Source organism: Scomber scombrus, chromosome 2, assembly GCF_963691925.1.
Source record: "Scomber scombrus chromosome 2, fScoSco1.1, whole genome shotgun sequence".
Classification (NCBI taxonomy): Eukaryota; Metazoa; Chordata; class Actinopteri; order Scombriformes; family Scombridae; genus Scomber; species Scomber scombrus.
This window is the reverse complement of record NC_084971.1, coordinates 13,657,643-13,679,447: the sequence shown is the minus strand read 5'-3', so window position 1 is coordinate 13,679,447 and position 21,805 is coordinate 13,657,643. Positions and strand designations below refer to the sequence as shown.

Below are 21,805 nucleotides of genomic sequence, written 5' to 3'. Positions count from 1 at the left end.
TAATACAGACAAAATAGCTTTTACTTTACACATACAGTACCAGTCAAGTTTTGGCTGTGTTCTTGGCAGGGTACATGTATAGTAGGTATCGAATTAAAGCCAGATTTGGTTGCTATTATTATAGGGCAGCTTGAACGTGTAACTATGCACAGTCTGTATGTCTGTGTTGCTAAAAAGTACTTTGTTCAGGAAAGCTTCCTTAGATACAGGGAAAAAAAACAGCAACAGAAAGCGATTCCTAATTAACCTGCACAGCTATACCTTTTATCTTCATGAGATCTTGAGATCACATCTACTAAGACATGATTCCTTTCAACAGCTTGACTCACATATGTTCACTTAATGAGAGTCACATTCAAATACTGTGATTTCTGTGAGAGGAGTTGCATATTTATCTGCCTAGTCTGGGCACCTTAACACTGGCAAACACTTGAATATTAAAGTTATTGACATTTAGCCTCTTTGATTCTCAACAGTGCATGTACATCAAGTAGCTGTAAGATTACGCAGGCATAACAAAGCTATCAAGGGACAAGGCTGCTGCACTTTGCAACAGGAGGAACACTGTTGGTCATGAAATTATTAAATACATTTGAAAAGAGTAATATTAACAGAGCTGCCTTCTGCTGTTTGCTTAATTGAAAACTTAAAGGCCAATAATTAGTTCTGTTTGTGAATACAGTACCAACATATGCCAACCTAAATCCAAATAATTATACCAGTAATCTGTTTAGTTTGATGAAATAAGCCATTTTAGAGAAACATTTTCTTTTATAGAATACAGCAGTAATATTTGATGTAATACTTCTTTAATATGTTTAAAAGATGGTTCCTGGTCCCGAGGTAACAAGAATTTGACATATGTACAGTGTGGAATTATTGTTTATTGTATTATTGTTGTTTGTAAAAAAAAAAAACAACAACAATTGATACTTGAAGAAAAATGTATGGTCTGGATTCATAAACAATGCAGGGAGTAGCTGCAGACATCATCTTTACTTTGTTGGCAATATAAAAAAAAAAATGTATACGTCCACTGACATTTACCCTTCGTAATTTATTGTTATATCGAAAGAAAATGCCAACTGTTGTGGTGTCTGTTCCAATCAGTGTAATCTGCCTTTTGAAGTGTGTTAATTCATCATTTTCGCATGTTGATATCATAACTAATATATGCTCATTTATCCAGTAAACCTGCCACTGGACTTGAAATTGTGTACTTTTTGTGTTGACCACTGCAGAATAAGTATGTGTATGTGCTGATTAACTTATTTGTATATTCATTTTTGTATTTTGTATTAGCCCAAAATTATCTTTTTGGGGCTTTAAAGTTCAGATAATGTTAAGATAATGTTTTGTCACCATACCTCACAAATGTATAATTGCTTCCAAAAATTATGTGTTAGTGGAGAGGCCAGGGGAGAGTCCCCTGGGCTGCCTGCTGATGGTATTTATACGCTCTGGGATCCTAATGAACACTAACATATCTTTATTCTCTCTTGCCTAGTCTGTGACGTGTCTGTCTAAAAAGAGGTTTGATCAAGGCTTTGCTGGGGGGAAACAACACACAAGGATGCAAGTGCTTACATGCACTCAAGTGTGTGTGTGTGTGTGTGTGTGTGTGTGTGTGTGTGTGTGTGTGTGTGTGTGTGTGTGTGTGTGTGTGTGTGTGTGTGTGTGTGTGTGTGTGTGTGTGTGTGTGTGTGTGTGTGTGTGTGTGGTATTGGTGGAGGACAGATGATGGGTGGCTTCACTGGAAACTGCTGAATCACTTCCTGGTGAAAATTTCCCTTTGGAGATGTAATAAATTGGGCTTGTTGCAGCGCAAAGCTCTACAGCCTCAAATAAATTTCACTTAAAATCCTGCGATGTAATATTCTTGACCTTTCAAAGCCGACGCTTTTCTTGAAAAACTATTTGACAGTAACTATAGACTCCATTTCCTGCACACCACACCTACACTGTTTGCGACACACACACACACACACACACATAGAGATGCTTACATACAAACAGGCATAACTGATTAAATACATTAAAACTCACGAAGGCTGTGTGCACTCTATTTATCTCTGATAAGCTGCACTTTTCACTTGCTTTACCTTACTGTTTATGTAAAGTGTGTACTGTTAGGGACAAGTCGAACAAGTCTTAAATGTAAACAGATTAAAGTAGTTTTTGTTCAGCCTAGGAAAATAGAAGAGTAAAGTGAAAATTGGTAGAAGAAAACAAAGGATGAAGTACATTTTTGGTTCAGCTGCAGAGTACAGTAGACCTGATGTTATTTTTGTTACTGAAATCAATTGTTAGTTAATTAATTTTGTTCATAGATGTATTGAGTTCAATATGAAGATGGACTTTAAAACTGGTTGGGTTTATTCATAATTAATAAATGTCAAATAATGGAAATTATGTCAATACACTGTGTTTTGAAATTACATTTTGTATATAGCCATTTTGACGAATAGGTTCATCAGTCACATGAGGTGAGATATACGTAAATGTTCTGTGAATGAAGCACAGTGTAGTGTTTTAACTTGAGACTCACAGTTATCTGCATCTCACTGTATGTGCATTTTCAAAGAAGTAGAGGGTGACTACAGTGTTAGCTTAATGGTTCTAGGGATGGAAATGTGGGTGTATCAGTTGCTTTGTCCATTTGTTGGTCTTTGGTTTTCACTTATCTCGTGAAATTTGGCCCAAAATGCGGCACAGACATTCATGTTTCCAAGAAAATGAATCCTACTGACTTTCATGATCCCCTGACTTTATCTCAAGTGCCACCATGAAGTTGGCATGTGGTTTTGAATGAAATGTTACAGCAAATGATTGATTGATTGATTGATTGATTGATTGATTGATTGATTGATTGATTGCCATGATATTTGGTACACACATGTATTTACCCCTCAAGATAAACTGTAATTATTTTTCATCAGACAACACTTTGGTTCATAACTAAAGACCAGCAAAACTAATTACATTCCCATTATTCCCATTCCCTTTCCAATCACCCTCAATCTGAGTGTTTTGTGCTACAGTAATTAGCAAACATTAGCATATTAACATGTTTAACATAAGGATATTAGCATTGTTATTGTCAGCATGTTAACATGCTTACGTTAGCATGTAACTCAAAGCACAGCCTTGCAGGGCTGCTAGCATGGCTGTAGATTCTAGTCTTACTTCTTCAAACACAATTTACATATTTACAGCCCCATACGACTAATTTGCTGTTTGTTGATTTAAAGTATGTACAATGGTGCCTCGCAATTCTTTATGAAACACATAAAAAACAAACCCTCCTGCCTCCTCACCTTCCATTCAGTCACTTAAACACATGCAAACATACAAACAACATGCTTCTAATATGCAGTGCATCTTGAAAGTATTCACACCCCTTCACTTCCCCCACATTTTGTTATGTTACAACCTTATTCCAAAATTGATTAAATTCCTTTTTTTTCTCATCAATCTACACATAATACCCCATGATCTCTATCATGGGGTATTGATTCCCCCAAGGTTCCCCGTTGATGAGAAAAAAAACGTTTTTTAGAAATTCTTGCAAATTTATTAATAATAAACAACTGAATATTGCATGTACATAAGTATTTATGTACATTTTTCTTCATCACAAAATCTCCACATCACAAATTAAAAACAGTGAACTTGAGGTACTCACTGGGCTTCTCAAGGTTCAATGTTCACATCCCTATTTGTTCAGCATGATGGGAAACACAGCTTATCAGAATTCCTGTCTTTTTGACCTCACACACACTCACAATCACATGCAACATTTACAGTGCACTTAAGTCCCACACAATTTAGTACCCATACTACACACACAAACACATTCCACCAGTCTTGCTGAGGGTTGTTTACAGTAAGTATCTGGTAGACAGTCTTGCTCCAACCTTGCTAAGTAATACTAATAACGAGTGCATGAGAGAGTTGCATCTGCTCTTGACCCTGAATTAACTTGGTGTCACAGCAGGGCGAGAGTTTGTCCATAACAGTGCCTGCCAGCACACTACAAATCCACCTCTGTCACCCTTAGGTATCTGTATTGAGTGGAATTGCATACTTTAGCCTTTTAATAACAAATTGTGTTTTCTTTTTTTTTTGCCACTATTAACATACTGTTATACTTGATTTCAGATCCTCTAGGCAGCTATTCATTTTAGAAAATGTCCTTCTAGGGAACTCGCACTATATTGACATTGGTAATCCATCACTCCAAATATTATTTGTCTGTTTTATTTTCAAAGTTTGATCATCACTGTGTTGTAATCAACAGTAGTATGTAGTGGAGTCTGACTGGTGCTCTTACTGTGATCAGAGCAAACTAATACCTTCAGTGGTGGTGTAAAGGTGAAGGCATGGTTATTTAACATTCAAACAGGCAAACATGCTCTATCTGTCCTGCATTAGAGTGCACACAAAAACACTCGAAATAGAAGCCTGAGAGGTTCTGAAGTCTAAACTTGACCTCGCATGCAATGCCTGAAGCTGAACCAGCAGTAGGTCTGAAGCTCAAACCCCAGAAATAGAATGATACAAGTTACAGATAGGTCATCCTGCCTCTCTCCTTCTCCTTCTGTATCTCAAGGGACGTAGACAGAGTTTTCTCTATTTGTGTTTGTTCTTTAACACAGGTGTATAACTAGAGGCCTACCTGCTCTGCAACAGACAAAGAAAAAAAATATTTACTGAGCACTTAGCAAGCAAATATTAGTTTGATGGAAACTGGAAAGTTAAGTTGCAAGTCACAGGTCGGCAGTTTATGTCAGCAGTACAGAAACTCGGTAGTTGCTTGCATTTTTTTAGGTGACCTTTGACTGAAAATGTATGAAGCAATTCAGTCTATTACTTCAGTATAAACCTGTGAGAACAGGTAACTTATCAATGTAACATTGAGCTCACACCACTATGATGATTACTTGATTTGTCATCCATCTGCTTACTGTATATATTGGTTATGGTATAAAAAAAGTACTGAATCAAGTCTGTTATAATCTGGCAAGGATTCTATTCATTTCATGTGTTGGCAGCATGAATTGAAGGAACACTGACTCACTAAATGTCCAATGTCATCATGGCAATTGGAGATTTCTAATTCTTTTTCAGTGCTTGATGCCATTACATAAAATGTCACCGGGAAATGAGTGGCGAATGTTAGTTATGTACCTCACAGAATCTGTTGCAAAAAATTACTTGGTTGGCAGCCAACCTAAATATTAACACACAGACAACAACAACAGAAAAAACAAAACATAGCACTGCAACTGAAAAAACATCAATCTGTAAAACCTTACATTTAGGACCAAATATAAGTGTACTAATGTAAAGAAAACAACTTGCACATACAAAGTGTGACATCTATCTGCTACATTAACAAAGTGCAGTTAACCAGTGGGCTTTCATGCCGTAACCCACCAGCATCTACACAGTAGGTGTTTTTTGAAACATTTATTCTCAGACCTGAATCTAACTTCTGTTTATAGAAATATGTGTGAAGCATACTGTATGTTCTGCACATTTTATTTGGCATACTGGGTTATAGTTCTGTATTTGTAGCATTGATCTGTTTCTACATGAAATATAAAGACAAGAATATTTTGTCCTGCCTCCCTCTCCTCCTGCGGCTCTTTGCACACAAATTTGTTTTCACAAATGGTACTACAGTGTGTTTGCCGAATTCCTGGACGGGCTGATATTTTACGGTGCTAAAGAATAAGACTGAAGGAGTCCAAGGTATCTATTCCTTTAGTCCTTAATTAAACCCCCACACACACACACACACACACACACACACACACACACACACACACACACACACACACACACACACACACACACACACACACACACACACACACACACACACACACACACACACACACAGCTGCAGCCACTAAATTGATTGCATGGTAAAAAGCTAACTTTTATGGAGTTTAATGTAGAGCAAACCACAGAGTAAATCTAGCGAGACCACAGAAAGCAGAGGTGAACAACCAAGCCACTGCCCTGTCAGCTGGCTCATTGCAGTGAAAAAAGACTAACTTTTTCGAACACGTCTTATGAAGTTCTGTTAATTATTAAGCACCTGACAGATGGCCTGTGGCTGATAAGCCATTTTATTATGTCTTTTGACGTTTGCAACATGACCAAATGAACCAGCAGGTCTTCTTTTTTCTCAGTTTTCCCCCTCGTTGTCTCTCTCTACCTGTTACCGTGCTAGAGAAAAGGTTGTAGAATTTAGTACATTGATCAGCTGATGTGACAGCCATGACTAACCCCCTTGTCCTCTCCTGACCTTGTGTGTATCACTCACATCATATGTGCATGGCTATGCTAATGAGCCTGCTTCTGCAAATGAACACATCTCTGCAACGTCTATGTTAATGGGTGCTGTATTAACAAACACCTCAATATTCTGCAGCTGTGTAAAGGCAAGCAGGAGAGTTTGTTCAGGGCTCTGAGGTGTCTGAGCTATAATCTGAGTTCAGCCTATCTCACATTGTGCTTTTTTCTAAGCAGTCTATTTATATAAGCCACACCAATTAAATACTAGCTATAGTGTGCATCTTCTTAAATTTTGGTTTGGAAAAGCTTTTGATCATTGTTTATGCTTTTCTTCCCATATGAACAGCATTTACTACAACAATGACAAATGAATGTGCTTATAGGTGACTGACAACATTCTCTCACATTGCCAAGAAGTGTGAAACTGATGATGTAAAGAATCATAATTAAACACAGGTAAAGGATTTTTCTCTACTGTATGTGCACATGTGTGGGTATGTATTTGCTCAAAAGATTGGATCAGATTTCCAGCAGGGGGTCCACAACGGCCCATCTGCCACAGCAGGAGTTAAAGATGCTGTTATCAAGAGGTGGAGGCCACATACTGTGTGTCTTCATCAAAACCTTAGTTAGCCTTTATATATATATTTTTTTATAACGTTAGTAATGGCACAAGTTTAAACACAAGATTCCTCAGATTTTTTAAAACAATAATTTTATCGGTTTAGAAATGATTTGCAGTTTAATGGCTTATTTTTTCGTGTTGAGTGATAAACTGCAGAGAAATACCTCAGTTCTGACTCTGAGCTGCAAAAAGCTAGTTGACATTTAAAGTGCTGATGGAAAGTCAGTAGCTAAAGCCCTTAATTAGGGGATGCAATGTAAATGTTGCTGGCATAGCTATGCAAATGTAGGAAATAGACATGAGTCAAGTGTGACCCCAGTCACAATTATTTATGCTACTTGACACTCATGACATGGACCTGAGTTGTAACTGCTTGTGCATTTACAGTTGGACCACTCCCCCAGTTTGTGAAGGAATAAACTCTAATCACTCATGATCCCTGAAATAAAGTGGTTTGGGCTCATTTGAATTGACTTTATACCTGTGTCCCAAGACCTAAGACTGTGATTTGTAGAGATTAAGTAGATGTTGACCCAAGGTAGACCCACGGGGCACATGTGATGTCTTGGTTTTTGGTTGAGCTATCACCACAACTCATGAATAGCTTGCTTGTTACATGAAGAGACACATAGCCCAAAACTTCTGTGTGAGACCAAAACATTTTCACTTAAGACAGAAACAAAGCAAAATGGCACAATGCGTTATTAGATCCCACTTACACTTCAGTCTTACAGACATCTTCGACACACTTTGTAAACAATGATGCTTGAAACAAGTTTCTGATACAGTAAAACTTGCAAAAGTGATAATCAACAGTCCTGTGATAGAAAGTATCATAGAACGTAAGTTAGTACTTGATATTGCAACTGTGCTTGGGCGTGGCATGTTGGCTGTATAGCGACCCCTAATCAAAATGTCAGCTATTATCTCTTGCTCTGTTAGCAGACAGATGTGTTAACAGATAGCACATGGCAAGGAAAACCCCCTGTGAGCTGTGGTGGCAACCTGCCCTCCCTCTCAGCACTCAGCAGCTTAGTGAAAGGCCAAGAGGAATCAGAGTAGTGATTTATACGCTAAAAATAGTAACCTCGCCTAGCCTAACACCTCACGTCTGGATAAACGATAGCTCCATTTTGTTCTCTTCAAAGCCTCACCTTTATAACTACAGCTTTTAGTCCTATAGCTGTAGGTTCGATGACGATCTTCACAAAAAAGTAGCCAGCACCATGTCTGCTTGTTTATGTTTGGGGGAATAATGACATGGCCACAATAGCCGCTGTTGATTTTGTCATTCTCGCTCTATATTACATTGTGTGTGCATTCATCCCTGTCACCCTGATGTGAATGGCACGTTTTTGTTTTTTTTTAAATATGAGAGTGAGGAAAAGTGATTAATATGATATAAAATGTAATTGAAAGCTGAAGGGCTGCAATGTAACAGTGACAGAATTAGGTGACACAGTGACGCACATTGTCAGGGTGTCATTAGTACCATGTGAAGGGGCTTTAACAATAACTTCATGAAATGACTTAGGGCAGCTGGACAGAGTATTTAGCAAAGGTAGAAGAACTTTAATTAAATGTTTACAAGATGTCACCCAAATTAGCAGAAAAATCCCATTGAAAAATCTTTGAAGAAAAAATGTCAAATCACTGCATGTTTTTTGTATTTGTAGCATGTCCCAATTAGTAGTGCGTTTTTCTTAATGTTTTATGTTATCACTGTTGTACAATAGGTCCTCATAATTAAATGACCACATACCTCATGATTGTACCTGCACTCCAGGGTGAGCCATAGGAGCATTTTCTAATTTGTTGCTTCCGTCAGAGCTTTCCAAAACCGTTACAAATCACGGTTAAAGAATAATTGTGTTTTATGGTGTGACAACGCTGTAGTTAAGGTCTGGTAAGGTTTAGGCAACAAAAGCCATTGCAGGTTAGACTAATTAAGTATCACCAGCTGCATTTCATTGCAGACAACATGCAGATTTAGCAGAATTATTCAAAAAGTAATTAGTACCATAAATAACAGTAATTGCAGTATAGTTATTCTCTTGATTTTACTTAGAATACAGTAATCGCTTTTATCAGAAAGTGAGACTGCTTTCACCACGCCACATTGACCATATTGCCAATCATGCCTGTCAGTCAGCATATGCCTGCAGCTATTAGTTGAATTTGTTCAGTGAAAAAAAAATACCTCCAACTGCAGCACTATGATGTAAGAGGCTGTCAAATATACACACACACACTACATTTGTCATACATTTCCTCATCCTTTAGACAGTAATATTTGGAATAAAAGAAAAATACCCTATTTTTATTATATTTATTTCAAAATTTGCTTGGATTTGTGTTTCTGTGTGTATAGCAGTGCATAATGTACACACAGCGTAACCAGCACGTTCAGGGTGACTGGTACAAGAGCCTCCTGCCAGCTCCATTTCAAATGTCACTTCTCAGTGAGGGATGATGGTAAAAAAAAAAAAAAAGGCAGCAGAGTATTAAGTGTGGGAGTGACTAACAAGTGAGGAGAGAGACGATTCCGAAGGGAATTTGATGGTAGTCAGTGCTTGTCTAATGCAGGACATAAAGGGAATTGATCACTTTCAAGCATCACTGTATCAACTTTTTTTTAGTTCTGTAGGGAACAGATGGGTAAGGGGTTAGGGTTAGGGTTAGAGATAAGGGGACGAGAATATGACAGAGGTGATCAGTGTGTCTCGTTTCACACTCTTCCTTTCTTTCTCTCTTTCTCTCTCTCTGGCTGCAAATGTCACACCAAGTGGATTGCTTTTGACTCAGTGGGATGCAAGAGCACTGTATTAGCTACCCGCCCTCTTTGATGATTGTTACAGTCAGGTCATTCCATATTCTGCTATGCAATAAGATAAAAAAAAGAATAGAATCTTCAGTGTTAATTGTAAATGGCTGTAGTTTCACAGCCTAAAACAGATTTTCAGACACTAGCAAGACAAAGCCTTGCTATTGTCTGCTGGGTTGGAAGTGAGAAAAAAACACCAGTTCAAAAACTGGGAACCAGACGCTGTGTTTCACTCACTGTGTTGACATGCACTTAAGTTAATGAGTTATAGACAGCTTCCTGCAGTAACTTGATTTAAGAGGAGCCCAGTCTTCAAAATTGGGGTAGGGGATTAAAAAAAACTGATTTTCCAAGCTCGTTTTTTCCATAATAAATAATTTTTATTCATCTCAGAAAATTACCTCCAAGCCCAAATTTCTTTAGCACAACACAAATAACCCCATTTCACCCTACTGAAAGCTTTCTCAGCATCCAATGATACAGCAAGGAACTTGCGTCCTGTCTGCTTGCTGGATATTGTTAATAAGCTGAGATTCAATCGTGGATAAATCTAATTTGATCTGGATTTATGAGTTTTGGTAGCAGTCTTCTCTTGACCAATACCTTGGATAAAAATGTGCTATCAACCCCAATTAACCTAACTAAGTGGTATGAGCCACATTCATTAAATGATTTGCTCTTTTTTAGTAGCTGTATTAAGAGAAGGTGGTAAATGACCCCAGTCAAAGGATTGTTCGTACATATTTAGTAGTGGTCTTACAAGTATTTTGCTAATCATCTTATAAAACTCTGGTGGAGTTGCTTTACCTCTCTTTATTGAATTAATAGCTCTACAGCTTCTACCTCTGTAAAAGGCCTGCAGATGTTCTCTCTCTGAGCCACAGAGAGAGGATGAATTTTATCCAGGAAAGCATTGATTCTTTCATCTGAAGCAATACATTCTGAGGGGAACAGTGTTATATCTTGGGATGTATAATATGTTTTACCTGTACTGTCCTTAATGGATGGGATAACATTTATTTACCTCCTCCCTTTACCTCTATGACTTGGCTTATTACCAAATTCATAAGATCTATGTTAAGCACAAAAAATAGAGGTGCCAGTCTTCCAAGTAATAACTAAGTGTAAAGCAGCAGTTTCACCTCACAGTTTTGAGAGCCATTTTCTTTTGAGCTGAATTGCAAGAAATGATTATACCTATTAAATAGCAATACGTTATCTTAAAATCACCTCCTAATTTTACATATGATGAAGAAAATGAAGAGACATCAGCCAATAAAGAAAACATAGTGTCCCTTTTCATCCTTAATTTATTTTTCCAATTTAAAGGGTTGCGCTCGATGTGTAAGAATGGCCACTCTTTGACTATTAGTTCTGCAAGATGGTGGAATCCCACTTTCTCTTTCTTCAACCTGTCACCCTTAAAAGGCCACTGGGCTGGCCTAAAAAATCCTATTCGGTCCATGAAACTGAGGGGAGACACTCTGCCAAAGAAAGTATTTTAAACCTAAATCCCTGGAGTACATATTTCAAAATGTTTAACTCCTCTCACTGCTCCTGTCTCGTGAGACTAGAGAAAAAAATAAAAAATTTAAAAAAGCAATATCTTAATTTGCCAAGTTAGTTGGTTAGTGACTCCCTTTAATATTCATTGTAATGAGAATCTGCACATTCATTTAATTGTTGTAATCTGTTGCACTATGTTCAGTCTATCGCTGTGATTTGGCTTAATACATAATATGAACCAAGCACTGCCACTGGTTAGTCAGCAGGCGTCTGTTCATGTTCACAGAAGCTGGCCAGATACAAGACACACACTGTAATAACATTGTCTGGCTTACGGGACTTTCAAGTGAAATTGAGATAAGTATATTGTAGCTACAGCTGTAAGCCATCTGTTTAATGCAAGAGTAGTATTATTGTCCAGATTACTGTTTTAAAAGTTTTGCTTTTATCGGAGTATTGAAATATAATAATGCATGTTTCCAGTAGCTTGGATACCAAGGATATTGTTGCATGCCTGTTAATATATGTCAGTATTTCAAGATACACATTGGTCATATTGTCTTATAACATTTGCTTCAGCTGAACAATAAGGATGCAGTTGCACTGATGAAACAACTGTTTCCATGAAGTATGAAGTTTTGTGTGAGGAAGTGTTGTTCGAAATATTATCCTGTTATTAAAGATTTTTTAATTTAAATTCATGTATAATTTTGTCTTTACTTATCTCATCGTGACTTTAACAGTGAGCATGATGGGGGCTGACCCTTGTTCTTAGTAGCATCCACCTCTGCCCTCCCCTCCCCCCTGTCTGCTGGGAAGCCCTGTCTCAGCTTCGCCCTGCCAAGCTGTTCATTAACAGAGGCTGCTTGGCGTCCTGCTTGCTAATTAAACTGGAGATTGGAGAGCCTGGCTAATTAGCCAACGTCACTGAGCTGCCCCCCGTGCTTCCGTTTTCATCCCTATCTCTTGGTAGCCTCCAGTCTTTTGATCAGCCCTCTGCCCTATGGCCGGTTTTGATCTGTTGCTTCACATACAGATCTACCTGGGATTACTTCAGGCCAAATGCCAAAATCATTTCAGGGAGTAGTTAAAGGAGAATTTACTCAGAGGGCATCAGGAGTGAATCATACCTTTAAATTAAGGGTAAGAATAAAGGAATATTGATTGTTGTCAAGGTAAAATATGACCAATAAAATTAGTCTAGTCTAATTTGTCTAGAATTTTTACTTTAAAAGATAAGCGATGTTGTCAACTTCATGATAACACAACTTAAAATTGCTTCTTGAGGACATTTTAATCTTATCTGTTAATTACATTATTTTTTAGCTTTTCTGAGAACCACAATCCAGCAGTCACCACTATTTTTTTTGTAACAACTGGATATTCTGCATACTGATTCACACATGCCAGCGCAAGCTTTACAACCCTCAATAGTTTATTGGATTGGGAAAACAAAGCGAATGACATGTAATTATTGTACAACATGATGTAAAATTGCTCCATGTCTGGGCATGTGACATATAGGGAATTCTATTGGCTCTCATATTAGTAGTAACAATAGGACATTCTCCTTGCTGCATCATGCAGTCAGTGTGTGACACGCTTTTGTTTATGTTTTTCCAGTATGGCCCTCTTGTGTTGACCCTAGTGACTTAGCTCATGACTGCTTTCAGCATTGCACACTGCTTGGCCTGCTGTTCTGGTGGGTAGCGCCACCCAGTCTGTCTTGAATTCCCCATTAAGACCAAATTAGGCTGTAATAAGGGATAGAAGCCACAGCGGTTAACCCTTCCATCTCACATCTCGCAGACAGGATGTGTTAATAGACAACCTCATGTGCTCAGTGATATGTGGGGAGGTACACTGATTTACAGGATTCATTTTCTGCACATTACAGCTCACCCTGGTGACTCTTTAAGTGTCTCCTTGCAAATCATTTAGAGCAGCCAGACATTTCACACCTGCCAGGTTGGCTGGATGTACTGTAATTGAGTGATTAGCTGTAAGTGGTCAAACATTGGAAAATGATCCAGTCTAGTATGATTAATAATTAATTACTCATTTTGATTCATAAAGTAAAAATAGCCAAAATGTTTTGGTCCCAACTGCTAAAGGTCAGTTTTAAGTTTATTGTGAGTTTTTTTTAATGTTGATCTGAAAACATAAACAATTTAAAGACATCACCGCCAGCAATGGAAATATGTGATGGACTTGTTTTTAGTCATTAAAAATTTAAACAAAGAAAAAAAGAAAATCAATACATTGATCACTAAAAAAAAAAGAAGATGGGAGATACCGTACAAATACAAACAGAGCTAAAAATATCTGGACTTTTAGACATACTTTTATTCAGCCAATTCAGGGGAGTTAATTGTCTTGATCTGTAGCAGTGGTTGACCACGTCTTTGATTCTGTGTGAGGTGTCAAGCATCTGTCAATACTCTAGAAGGAACTGGACACTTTTGCTGACTCTACGGAAACTTTCCACCATCACCTTGGTCGGCCTGTTATTCTGTCTCTTTGTTGCGAGTATTTTCCATTATCTGGGAACGTTTAAGCCATGTTTCAACCACGACACGCTGATGTGACAGCTGATAAAAATACATGATCCATCTGCAGATGAATTTGGCTGTCGCCATCACTCATTTATGCCATAGATGGCAAGAACAAAGTAAAGGAGGGTGGGGTGGGGTGGTGCTACAGGAGGGACAAGAGGATAATCCTTCAGGATCAGCTGTGTGTGGGTGGACATGAGTAAGTGCAGCTGGCACAGCCTCTTCTTCTTCTCTCTCTCTCTCTCTCTCTCTCTCTCTCTCTCTCTCTCTCTCTCTCTCTCTCTCTCTCTCTCTCTCTCTCTCTCTCTCTCTCTCTCTCTCTCTCTCTCTCTCAGGTCAGGGTGGCTAATTGGACAAAATAAACTTTATGTGAGTGCATAATAGGTTCAGTCTCTGCAAGAATATGATCATTTGACAAAGTTTAAATATTTTGGCAATTTTAGCTGCTATTATTAACCAGTTACAGTATTAGTTTGACATTTTTCCTGCACTCGTTTTCAGAGTTGCTGCCAAAACTAGATGACATATGAACATATATGTATACACGCACACACACGCACACACACACACACACAGACACACACAGACACACATACACACACACACACACACATACACACACACACACACACACACACACACACACACACACACACACACACACACACACACACACACACACACACACACACACACACACACACACACACACACACACACACATATATATATATTAATACATCTAGGTCAGTAATGGTACTCCATGAGATACCTTATAAATGGTAAATGGCTGCATTCATATAGCACATTTATCCAAAGTGCTTCACAATGTTTCAGCTGCTCACTTACCCATTCACACACACACTCACACACTGATTGGCGGCAAGCTACGAGGCAGGGTGGTGGCATAACTATCGGAGTTCAGTACCTTACCCGAGGACAGTTCAGGGATCAAACCACCAACCTGCTAATTCGTGGACGGCCTGCACTATCTCCTGAGCCACAGCAGCTTTTTTGGATATGGATCATTATAGTTGAAAGTTGCTGTCACTGTGGGGAGTTATTAATGCATCTGCTGTGAGTCTGCACAATCATAAATATGATGCTGGAGGACTTTAAAGTCGCTCAAGATGATAGATGTTTCAGAGAAGCTGATCATCGGCCTCTAACTGCGTGTATCATGATGGTTTGGCACACTGGGACATGCTGAGCAATTTTCTGTGGTATTCTTAGGAATCATCAATCTGTCCAAAACCAGAAAGCAGAAAATGCCAAATGACTTTGTCAAAAATGTTCACTTTTGAATATTTTTGACACAATTGTAGGTCACATAAAACTAGTTTTTACTGTACTTCCGTAATAAATGACAATAATCTATATTGATGGTTTGTGTTGTTGACTGTGATGAGACAGTGATTACTTCATAAGGGACTTACATTTTCTGCATGCCAGTACAGTCACTTCAGTCACTTCCTGGAATGTTTTATGTTTAAGTGGCTGACCACTGTAAGCTGAGTCAAATACCTCTTGATGGTAATGATATATCACTTGCTTGGTGTTCAAAATAAAACATTTTACTTACTGTCCCTATAACATTTGACTGTCATGTACATGACCCTTTAATGTATTATATTCAAATTAAACATATAAATATGTTCAAAGCAGCTAAAATATTTTGTTTCAGATCAGGCATAGCTTACCACTTAAATGAGTGGACAGCTGCAATACACAGGAAGCATTTGTCTTTGTTCTACAAAGGTGTGAAGCCTCGGCAGAGTGACAGGCTGGGAAATGGCAGATTTGAAGCGAGATCTGAGGAGACTGAATGAGTCTCTGTTGCATCAGTCCAGAGGCCATTGTCAAACTGACTGAAATGGCAAATAGCAGCATTGATCACTGTGGCGCCTCGCCATGTGATACTGTCAGCTTTCAACGAGATGAATGACACCCTGTTCCCCTTGCTGATGATTTATTTCTCCAGTATCAAGCTCTTTTCATTCATTTCAGATTTGACACTGTATTTATCATGATACTTAAAAAAATGGGAAAGATATTCTTAGCACTGTTTCATTTCCATTAGTCACAATAAGTCTCTGTCTTTCCATAGACAATGAAAATCCTGTTTGCAAGGAATACATAGAGTGATGTTCTTTCAAATTGATGCATTGAAAAAAAGACTTTAGCCTGGATAATGCTCTCAATGCTAATCCACTTATATGAATTTTAACTCTGTAAGAGATTTACAGGACAACACAATTTGAGGAAGAGCAGGAAAGCACTTTGAGCGGTTGCTTGGAGGAGTGGCAGTCCTCCAGTTTTCACTCCAGCGGAGAGTGCCTCATACAATAAACCACAGGTTGAGTGCACAAAATGAATGAATGAATGTATGCATGAGACATGGACCCTGTCATGAATAATGTATGTAAGTGCTACAGTGGCATTATAATCTGTATTATATCAGGGATATACTATACAGTAGCTGCAAACACCTTCAGTGGTACCCGTATATTAAAGCAGTGGCAGTAGCATAAGCCATATTTGTTCTTTCATATACAATAATGCTTTACATTTTTCATTTATTGCTCAGTACACAAAAGTATAAAATAGGGTGATAACTAGTTCTGCTTGAAATGGACTCAGCTCATGAATGTTACATCACCATCTTAGGTTCGAATTGAATTGACTGCTGGGATGCTGTAAAGGAGAATGTCTGAAGTTTCAAGTGCTGCATTATTATCTCCAGTTAAAGTCTCACTGTTAGTTCTGATAAATCCAAAGAATTTGTGTGTTACCACTTTAACCTCAGCTAATCTAACTTTGCCACTTTCTGACAGCTTTGTTTTGTTTTTTTTTTAACTCTGCTTTGTCTTCCTCCTCTGCCTGTTCTGCCTTCATATACATGGTACTCTTCCTGCTAAATATTGCCTTATTTGAGTATCCAAATTATCCAAATTTCTGATGGATGCTGTCCCAGTGAGTGGTGATGAGCACCTGATAAAAAAAGATGGGTGTTGCATTTACTTGAAATGGGGAGAAGGAAGCTGCCCATGCAAATCCCAGGCCTGTGTTCAGGAATAAAAAATGCAAATAAAACACAACAGATGGGTTGTGTTATTAACACTGTCTTCAAATAGTAATCTACATCACAATGTGAGTATACTGTGACTGATTTTAAAGTGAAAAACAAAATGTATTGTCTGGTACTATCATCTGTGATCAAAATTAAAACTCTGAACTCTATATTTATACACTTTGACCTGGGTTGCTTGAACACTTTAATATATCCAGAGGTTTTTGATTACACAAGATACAACCTATTTAAAGGGGTCATTTTACATAGTTATGGGTTATTATAATCCTGTAGCATATTGGTTTGGTCCCATTGGTTTTGGTCCCAATGTGAATCTGTTGTGTAAGTAAACCTATAGTACTGATAATGCAATATAGACAGCCAATAGCCTAAAAACTGTAGACAGCCTGTATGAGTTGTTGTTTGGCTTTGGTCATGTTTTTGTTTTCTGTCTTTAGCATATGACCTTTTACAACCTTTCCAAATTCTACTATAACACCCCACAGTATAGGTCACAGAGCTGAAAGGAGACATACTTGTGCCTAAATATTAAGATATACCTTAGAAGACATGAGCCCGTGGTTTGACAGTTTTGCCATCACTATTGCAGCTGGCTGATACCTCCTCTTTATCATGTTTTCACTCAGGTGAAATCTCATGGTATTGATATACATTGCTGCCGTGTTGTGTTTGATTTTCTTGACGTGGTTGTTTTATGAATATTCCACTGACAGTGTTCAATTTGACTAATGCATTACCATCTGTAAGGACCAACTGGCCAATTAATCTGTTCCCTGTTACAGTGAAAACTGCCTATATGGATCAAAAAGGTTGGGGCTCAATCATCAATCCTATACAAATGCTGTTTAAATAATTAGTTTGTAGTAATAAAGTAGTCTGCTTCAAGTGTTCATTTTCGTGAACTTAGTGGCTACATCCCAGTTATTACCTTGCTGCAACCTGTCTGTTTCCGTCTGGTAACCTGAAGCTGCTGCTGCTGCATACGCATACGCATTGAAATTATGAAAACGAGTTTTGGAAAAGAATGTCATTCTCTCTGAATGAATAATGTTGTCCTTGATCCTTGAAGCTTATGACTAACTGCCAAAAAAGGAGCCAACAGGATGCAAGAACAAGCATTTGGAAGAATCAATATAATTCTGTTATATTATATTATATTATATTATATTATATTATATTCATGTAATAAATATACAAATGTCCATTAGATGGTAATCTGTATGAGAAATAATGAAAAATAAACAAAAACAACGGTTATAATAATTATCCAATTATAGTGATGAATTTGAGCCAGACAGATGTGATCATTACAAGTGGTTTCTATTGTATTGAGGATGTATTTGGAAATCCTCAGCATAAGACACACAAATCAGGTGGCAAAATATAGTTCAGTGTGCTAATATGCAGTAGGGTTCAGATAACAATAGCCTACCATAAACCCACTGAGTTACTAGAAAAGATGTATATTCCTGTATATGTTAAGTCCTGTAAAAAGTAAGCGGTACTGGACGTTGTCTTTTATATGTAGAAATACAATCTGGAGCCAACAGAAGTGCTTTATCTTTACAAAGATATCATTCAGCTTCTTATAACCAATATCTCCATTGCTACCCAGTCTTACACACACTGATATGCAGCATCAGCCTTTCCATTAAACCCTAATGTTTTTCACACTTTGACTCACATAATATTTATGTCAAGAGCCTAGAGCAATGAACTGCGATAATAGGAGGCTTAGATGAATGTCAACATATCTGTACACATACACAAATGTGTATATATATATATATATATATATATATATATATATATATATATATATATATATATATATATATATATATATATATATAGAATGTGAATATATAGAAAATATATATATTTTGGTTTAATAGAAGGCAGATACAGATTGATTAGCTATCACTTCAAGTTGTGTGGAACTTGTGTGAGATAATAAAATAAGTGGTGATTATGGTCCATTGGCAATCAGAGATGAATTCTCTACTGAATGTCTTTTCATTACACACAATGGTGTCTTGTTATGAAGTCATTCATTTCAACTCCCATTTTTCTTTCAAGAAGTGTTAGTGTCAGAGGATAATGTTGTACATGACTGAAGTACATGACATTTTTTCAGGATTGAAATTAAAGGTTTATGCCAAAACCTTCAAAGTATTATTTTAATCCCCAGAAGATTTCTTTAAAGAACAAATAGATTTTACCCAATCTGTACAAAACATCATATGTCCAGGAATGTGCAGATTTAATTTAATTTAATAGCAATTTGTTGTCAGTGAGATTTTTTTTTGTTTTCCAAACAGTATGACAGGTCTCTAAAATGGAGTGCAAAAGTGCAAAAATGTGACCAAAATGAAAGAAAAAAATGAAAGAAAACAAACAAAAACAAACAAACCAAAAACAACAACATCAAAAGCATTTTGTCAACAACTTCACATTCTCCTTCTTTTCAGCTCTACAGAACAGGCAGTTCATGAGAAGTTTCAGTCATATTTTCTAGAGGTATCATCAGTGGTCATCAGGCAGAAGATACACCAAAATGTGACCGCACTGTTCAAATCATTGTAATTGGCTTTCCAACATGGTATTGATACATTAGAATGAATCAATGTTTTTCATTGCTGAGTGCCTAAATAATATGAAGTACATGTTTTCCTATGGGCTTGAATAATAAACTGTACGTAAATAGGTTGGTTTGCTGTTTCATATTTGTTATATTTTATTATTTCAGGCTTTTTAATTCTCTTTTTCTCCTTCGGTTCCTGCAGGATCCAAGAACAAAGCATAAATTCAAGATCCACACCTATGGGAGCCCCACCTTCTGCGACCACTGTGGCTCTCTGCTGTATGGCCTCATCCACCAGGGCATGAAGTGTGACTGTGAGTATTAAACTTAATTCATATAACATCTCATTCTAATACTAGCATTGCATCAAATACTACAAAATAATGCCTATTGCCTTTAAACAGTTGAACTATGACGTCTGTACAGTCATATTTTAAAATGAATGCAAGCTGCTGTGCTTCATCAATAGTTTAAGTGCCTGCTTAGAATTTATTAATGCGTATCAAGTGGTGTAGAGATTTAGAGAATCATGGGTGTGGCATGCATAGGGTAACATCATGGTTTTCTGTCAGTGGCTCTACACATATTATGTTCTGTTTTAAAGCCACTTTATCAGCACCAGTCTCCCAAAAAAAGGCTATTGTTCCTCTTAAGAGAATATCATAAGCGTATGTATTTACCTTTCTCCTTGACTTCACTCATTAAAATTCCACATTGTCTATTTTCAGTCCGCAGCTATGTTACAGCACCTTGAATAGGTCTGCTATCAAAAATTTACTGAGTGTTTATTAATATCTCTCCCTCGCTCTCCTATCGTTTAATCTTGTGTTAGTGGATTAAAGTCTGAAAGCCTCAATTAGCTCCTGAATACATTATCCTCCACCTACTACAGACCACCAGTTATGCAAATTATTGCCCCAGGATGTACATAAATAGAGATGCGGATGGTGTGGCAAATTATTTTGGCAGTTCCATTGCACTTCTAATCACACCACAGTAAGATTACAATGTAGTATTTTTAAGCACTGGTGAGCCACAGGATTGTTACAGATGAGGCACATAGAAATGAATCCAAAATAACAGATATCCTTCTCATGAAGAATAATGCGGCACCGCCGTCATTTTTCATTATTTCTCACCTACTGACTTGGTGGCATGATGATGTAACTATTAGTAACTGCTCCCAATCCATGACAGGGTGGCTCAGCTTGCTGACACAGAGGCCATGCATTCATGACATCATGAAGCTGAATCTGGGCCATAACCTTTTTATCTCCCCTCTCACACAGCTTTCAGAAATCATTTGATGCTGTGCCAAACATGTATGATACATGAAATGAAATTGAAATATGTACTCCTCATATAGGTTCAGTAAATCTGCACACAGCTTTTTATTAAATATATTTTGTCATCATAATAAATCTTTATTATAACTATAGATCATTGCTATTTTAATTTGAAAAATTATAAAAACATGATGTTGTTACAAACATATGAAAGCTTTATATGAACAATTAATAAAAAAAGTTATTGGTGTGTTTGTCAGTAAATTTCCACAAGCATCAGCACTAAACCTTATGCGAGTTGATTTTAAGAAAGCTTAGAAAGCTCAGTTTAGTTTGATTTAGAACAAGTTAATAAAGCTAACCTTTATCTGTATAAAGTCCTCTTGCCTTAATATCTTCTCTGTCCCTCCAGCCTGTGATATGAACGTCCATAATCAGTGTGTCATGAACGTGCCCAGCCTGTGTGGAACCGACTACACTGAAAGGAGGGGACGTATTTTCCTCAAGTGTGAGGTCAGCGGGGAAAAGCTGCAGGTCACAGGTAGGTCTCACACTGCTCCCCTTCTGTTAGCACTCACTGAATCAAATGGGCTTGAAACATGGCATGTGTGATATATCTGAACTGATTGAGGCATGTTTGTGCCATCTGCTTGACAAAGACTTGTGTTTGTGTGTGTGTGTGTGTGTGTGTGTGTGTGTGCGTGTGTGTGTGTGTGTGCGTGTCACCACGGGTACGCTGGGATGAGGGTACAGATGGTAGCAGACGCTATTGTTCTGTTTCTATTGTGAATCTGGATCAATTTCAACACTCTGCCCTTTTTGTCGATAAACTCTGACTGCCTAATTTCACACAGACGTTCACTCTCTATCCCAATCTGCCATTAACCTGAATTGAACCTTGCTTGTCATTAACTTTGCCTTCATGCTGCCTGCTTGTGATGCAGGGAATCCAACTGTTAACTGTATGGCAGGCCCTGTGACTATCAGTATGCTGCAAAGACTATTCCATTTTGGTGCACAGATCG

At 37.7% G+C, this 21,805-nt stretch overlaps 1 protein-coding gene across 1 annotated transcript in view; it reads left to right on the top strand.

Annotated features, from left to right (window-relative positions):
• The window catches only part of LOC133989128 (protein kinase C alpha type-like), a 156,665-nt gene that overhangs the window by 69,036 nt on the left and 65,824 nt on the right, over positions 1 to 21,805 (top strand). Inside the window, exons 5-6 of the mRNA XM_062428119.1 lie at positions 19,697 to 19,808; positions 21,193 to 21,321. Of these exons, the coding sequence (XP_062284103.1) occupies positions 19,697 to 19,808; positions 21,193 to 21,321 (241 nt within the window). The remainder of the gene's footprint in view (positions 1 to 19,696; positions 19,809 to 21,192; positions 21,322 to 21,805) is intronic.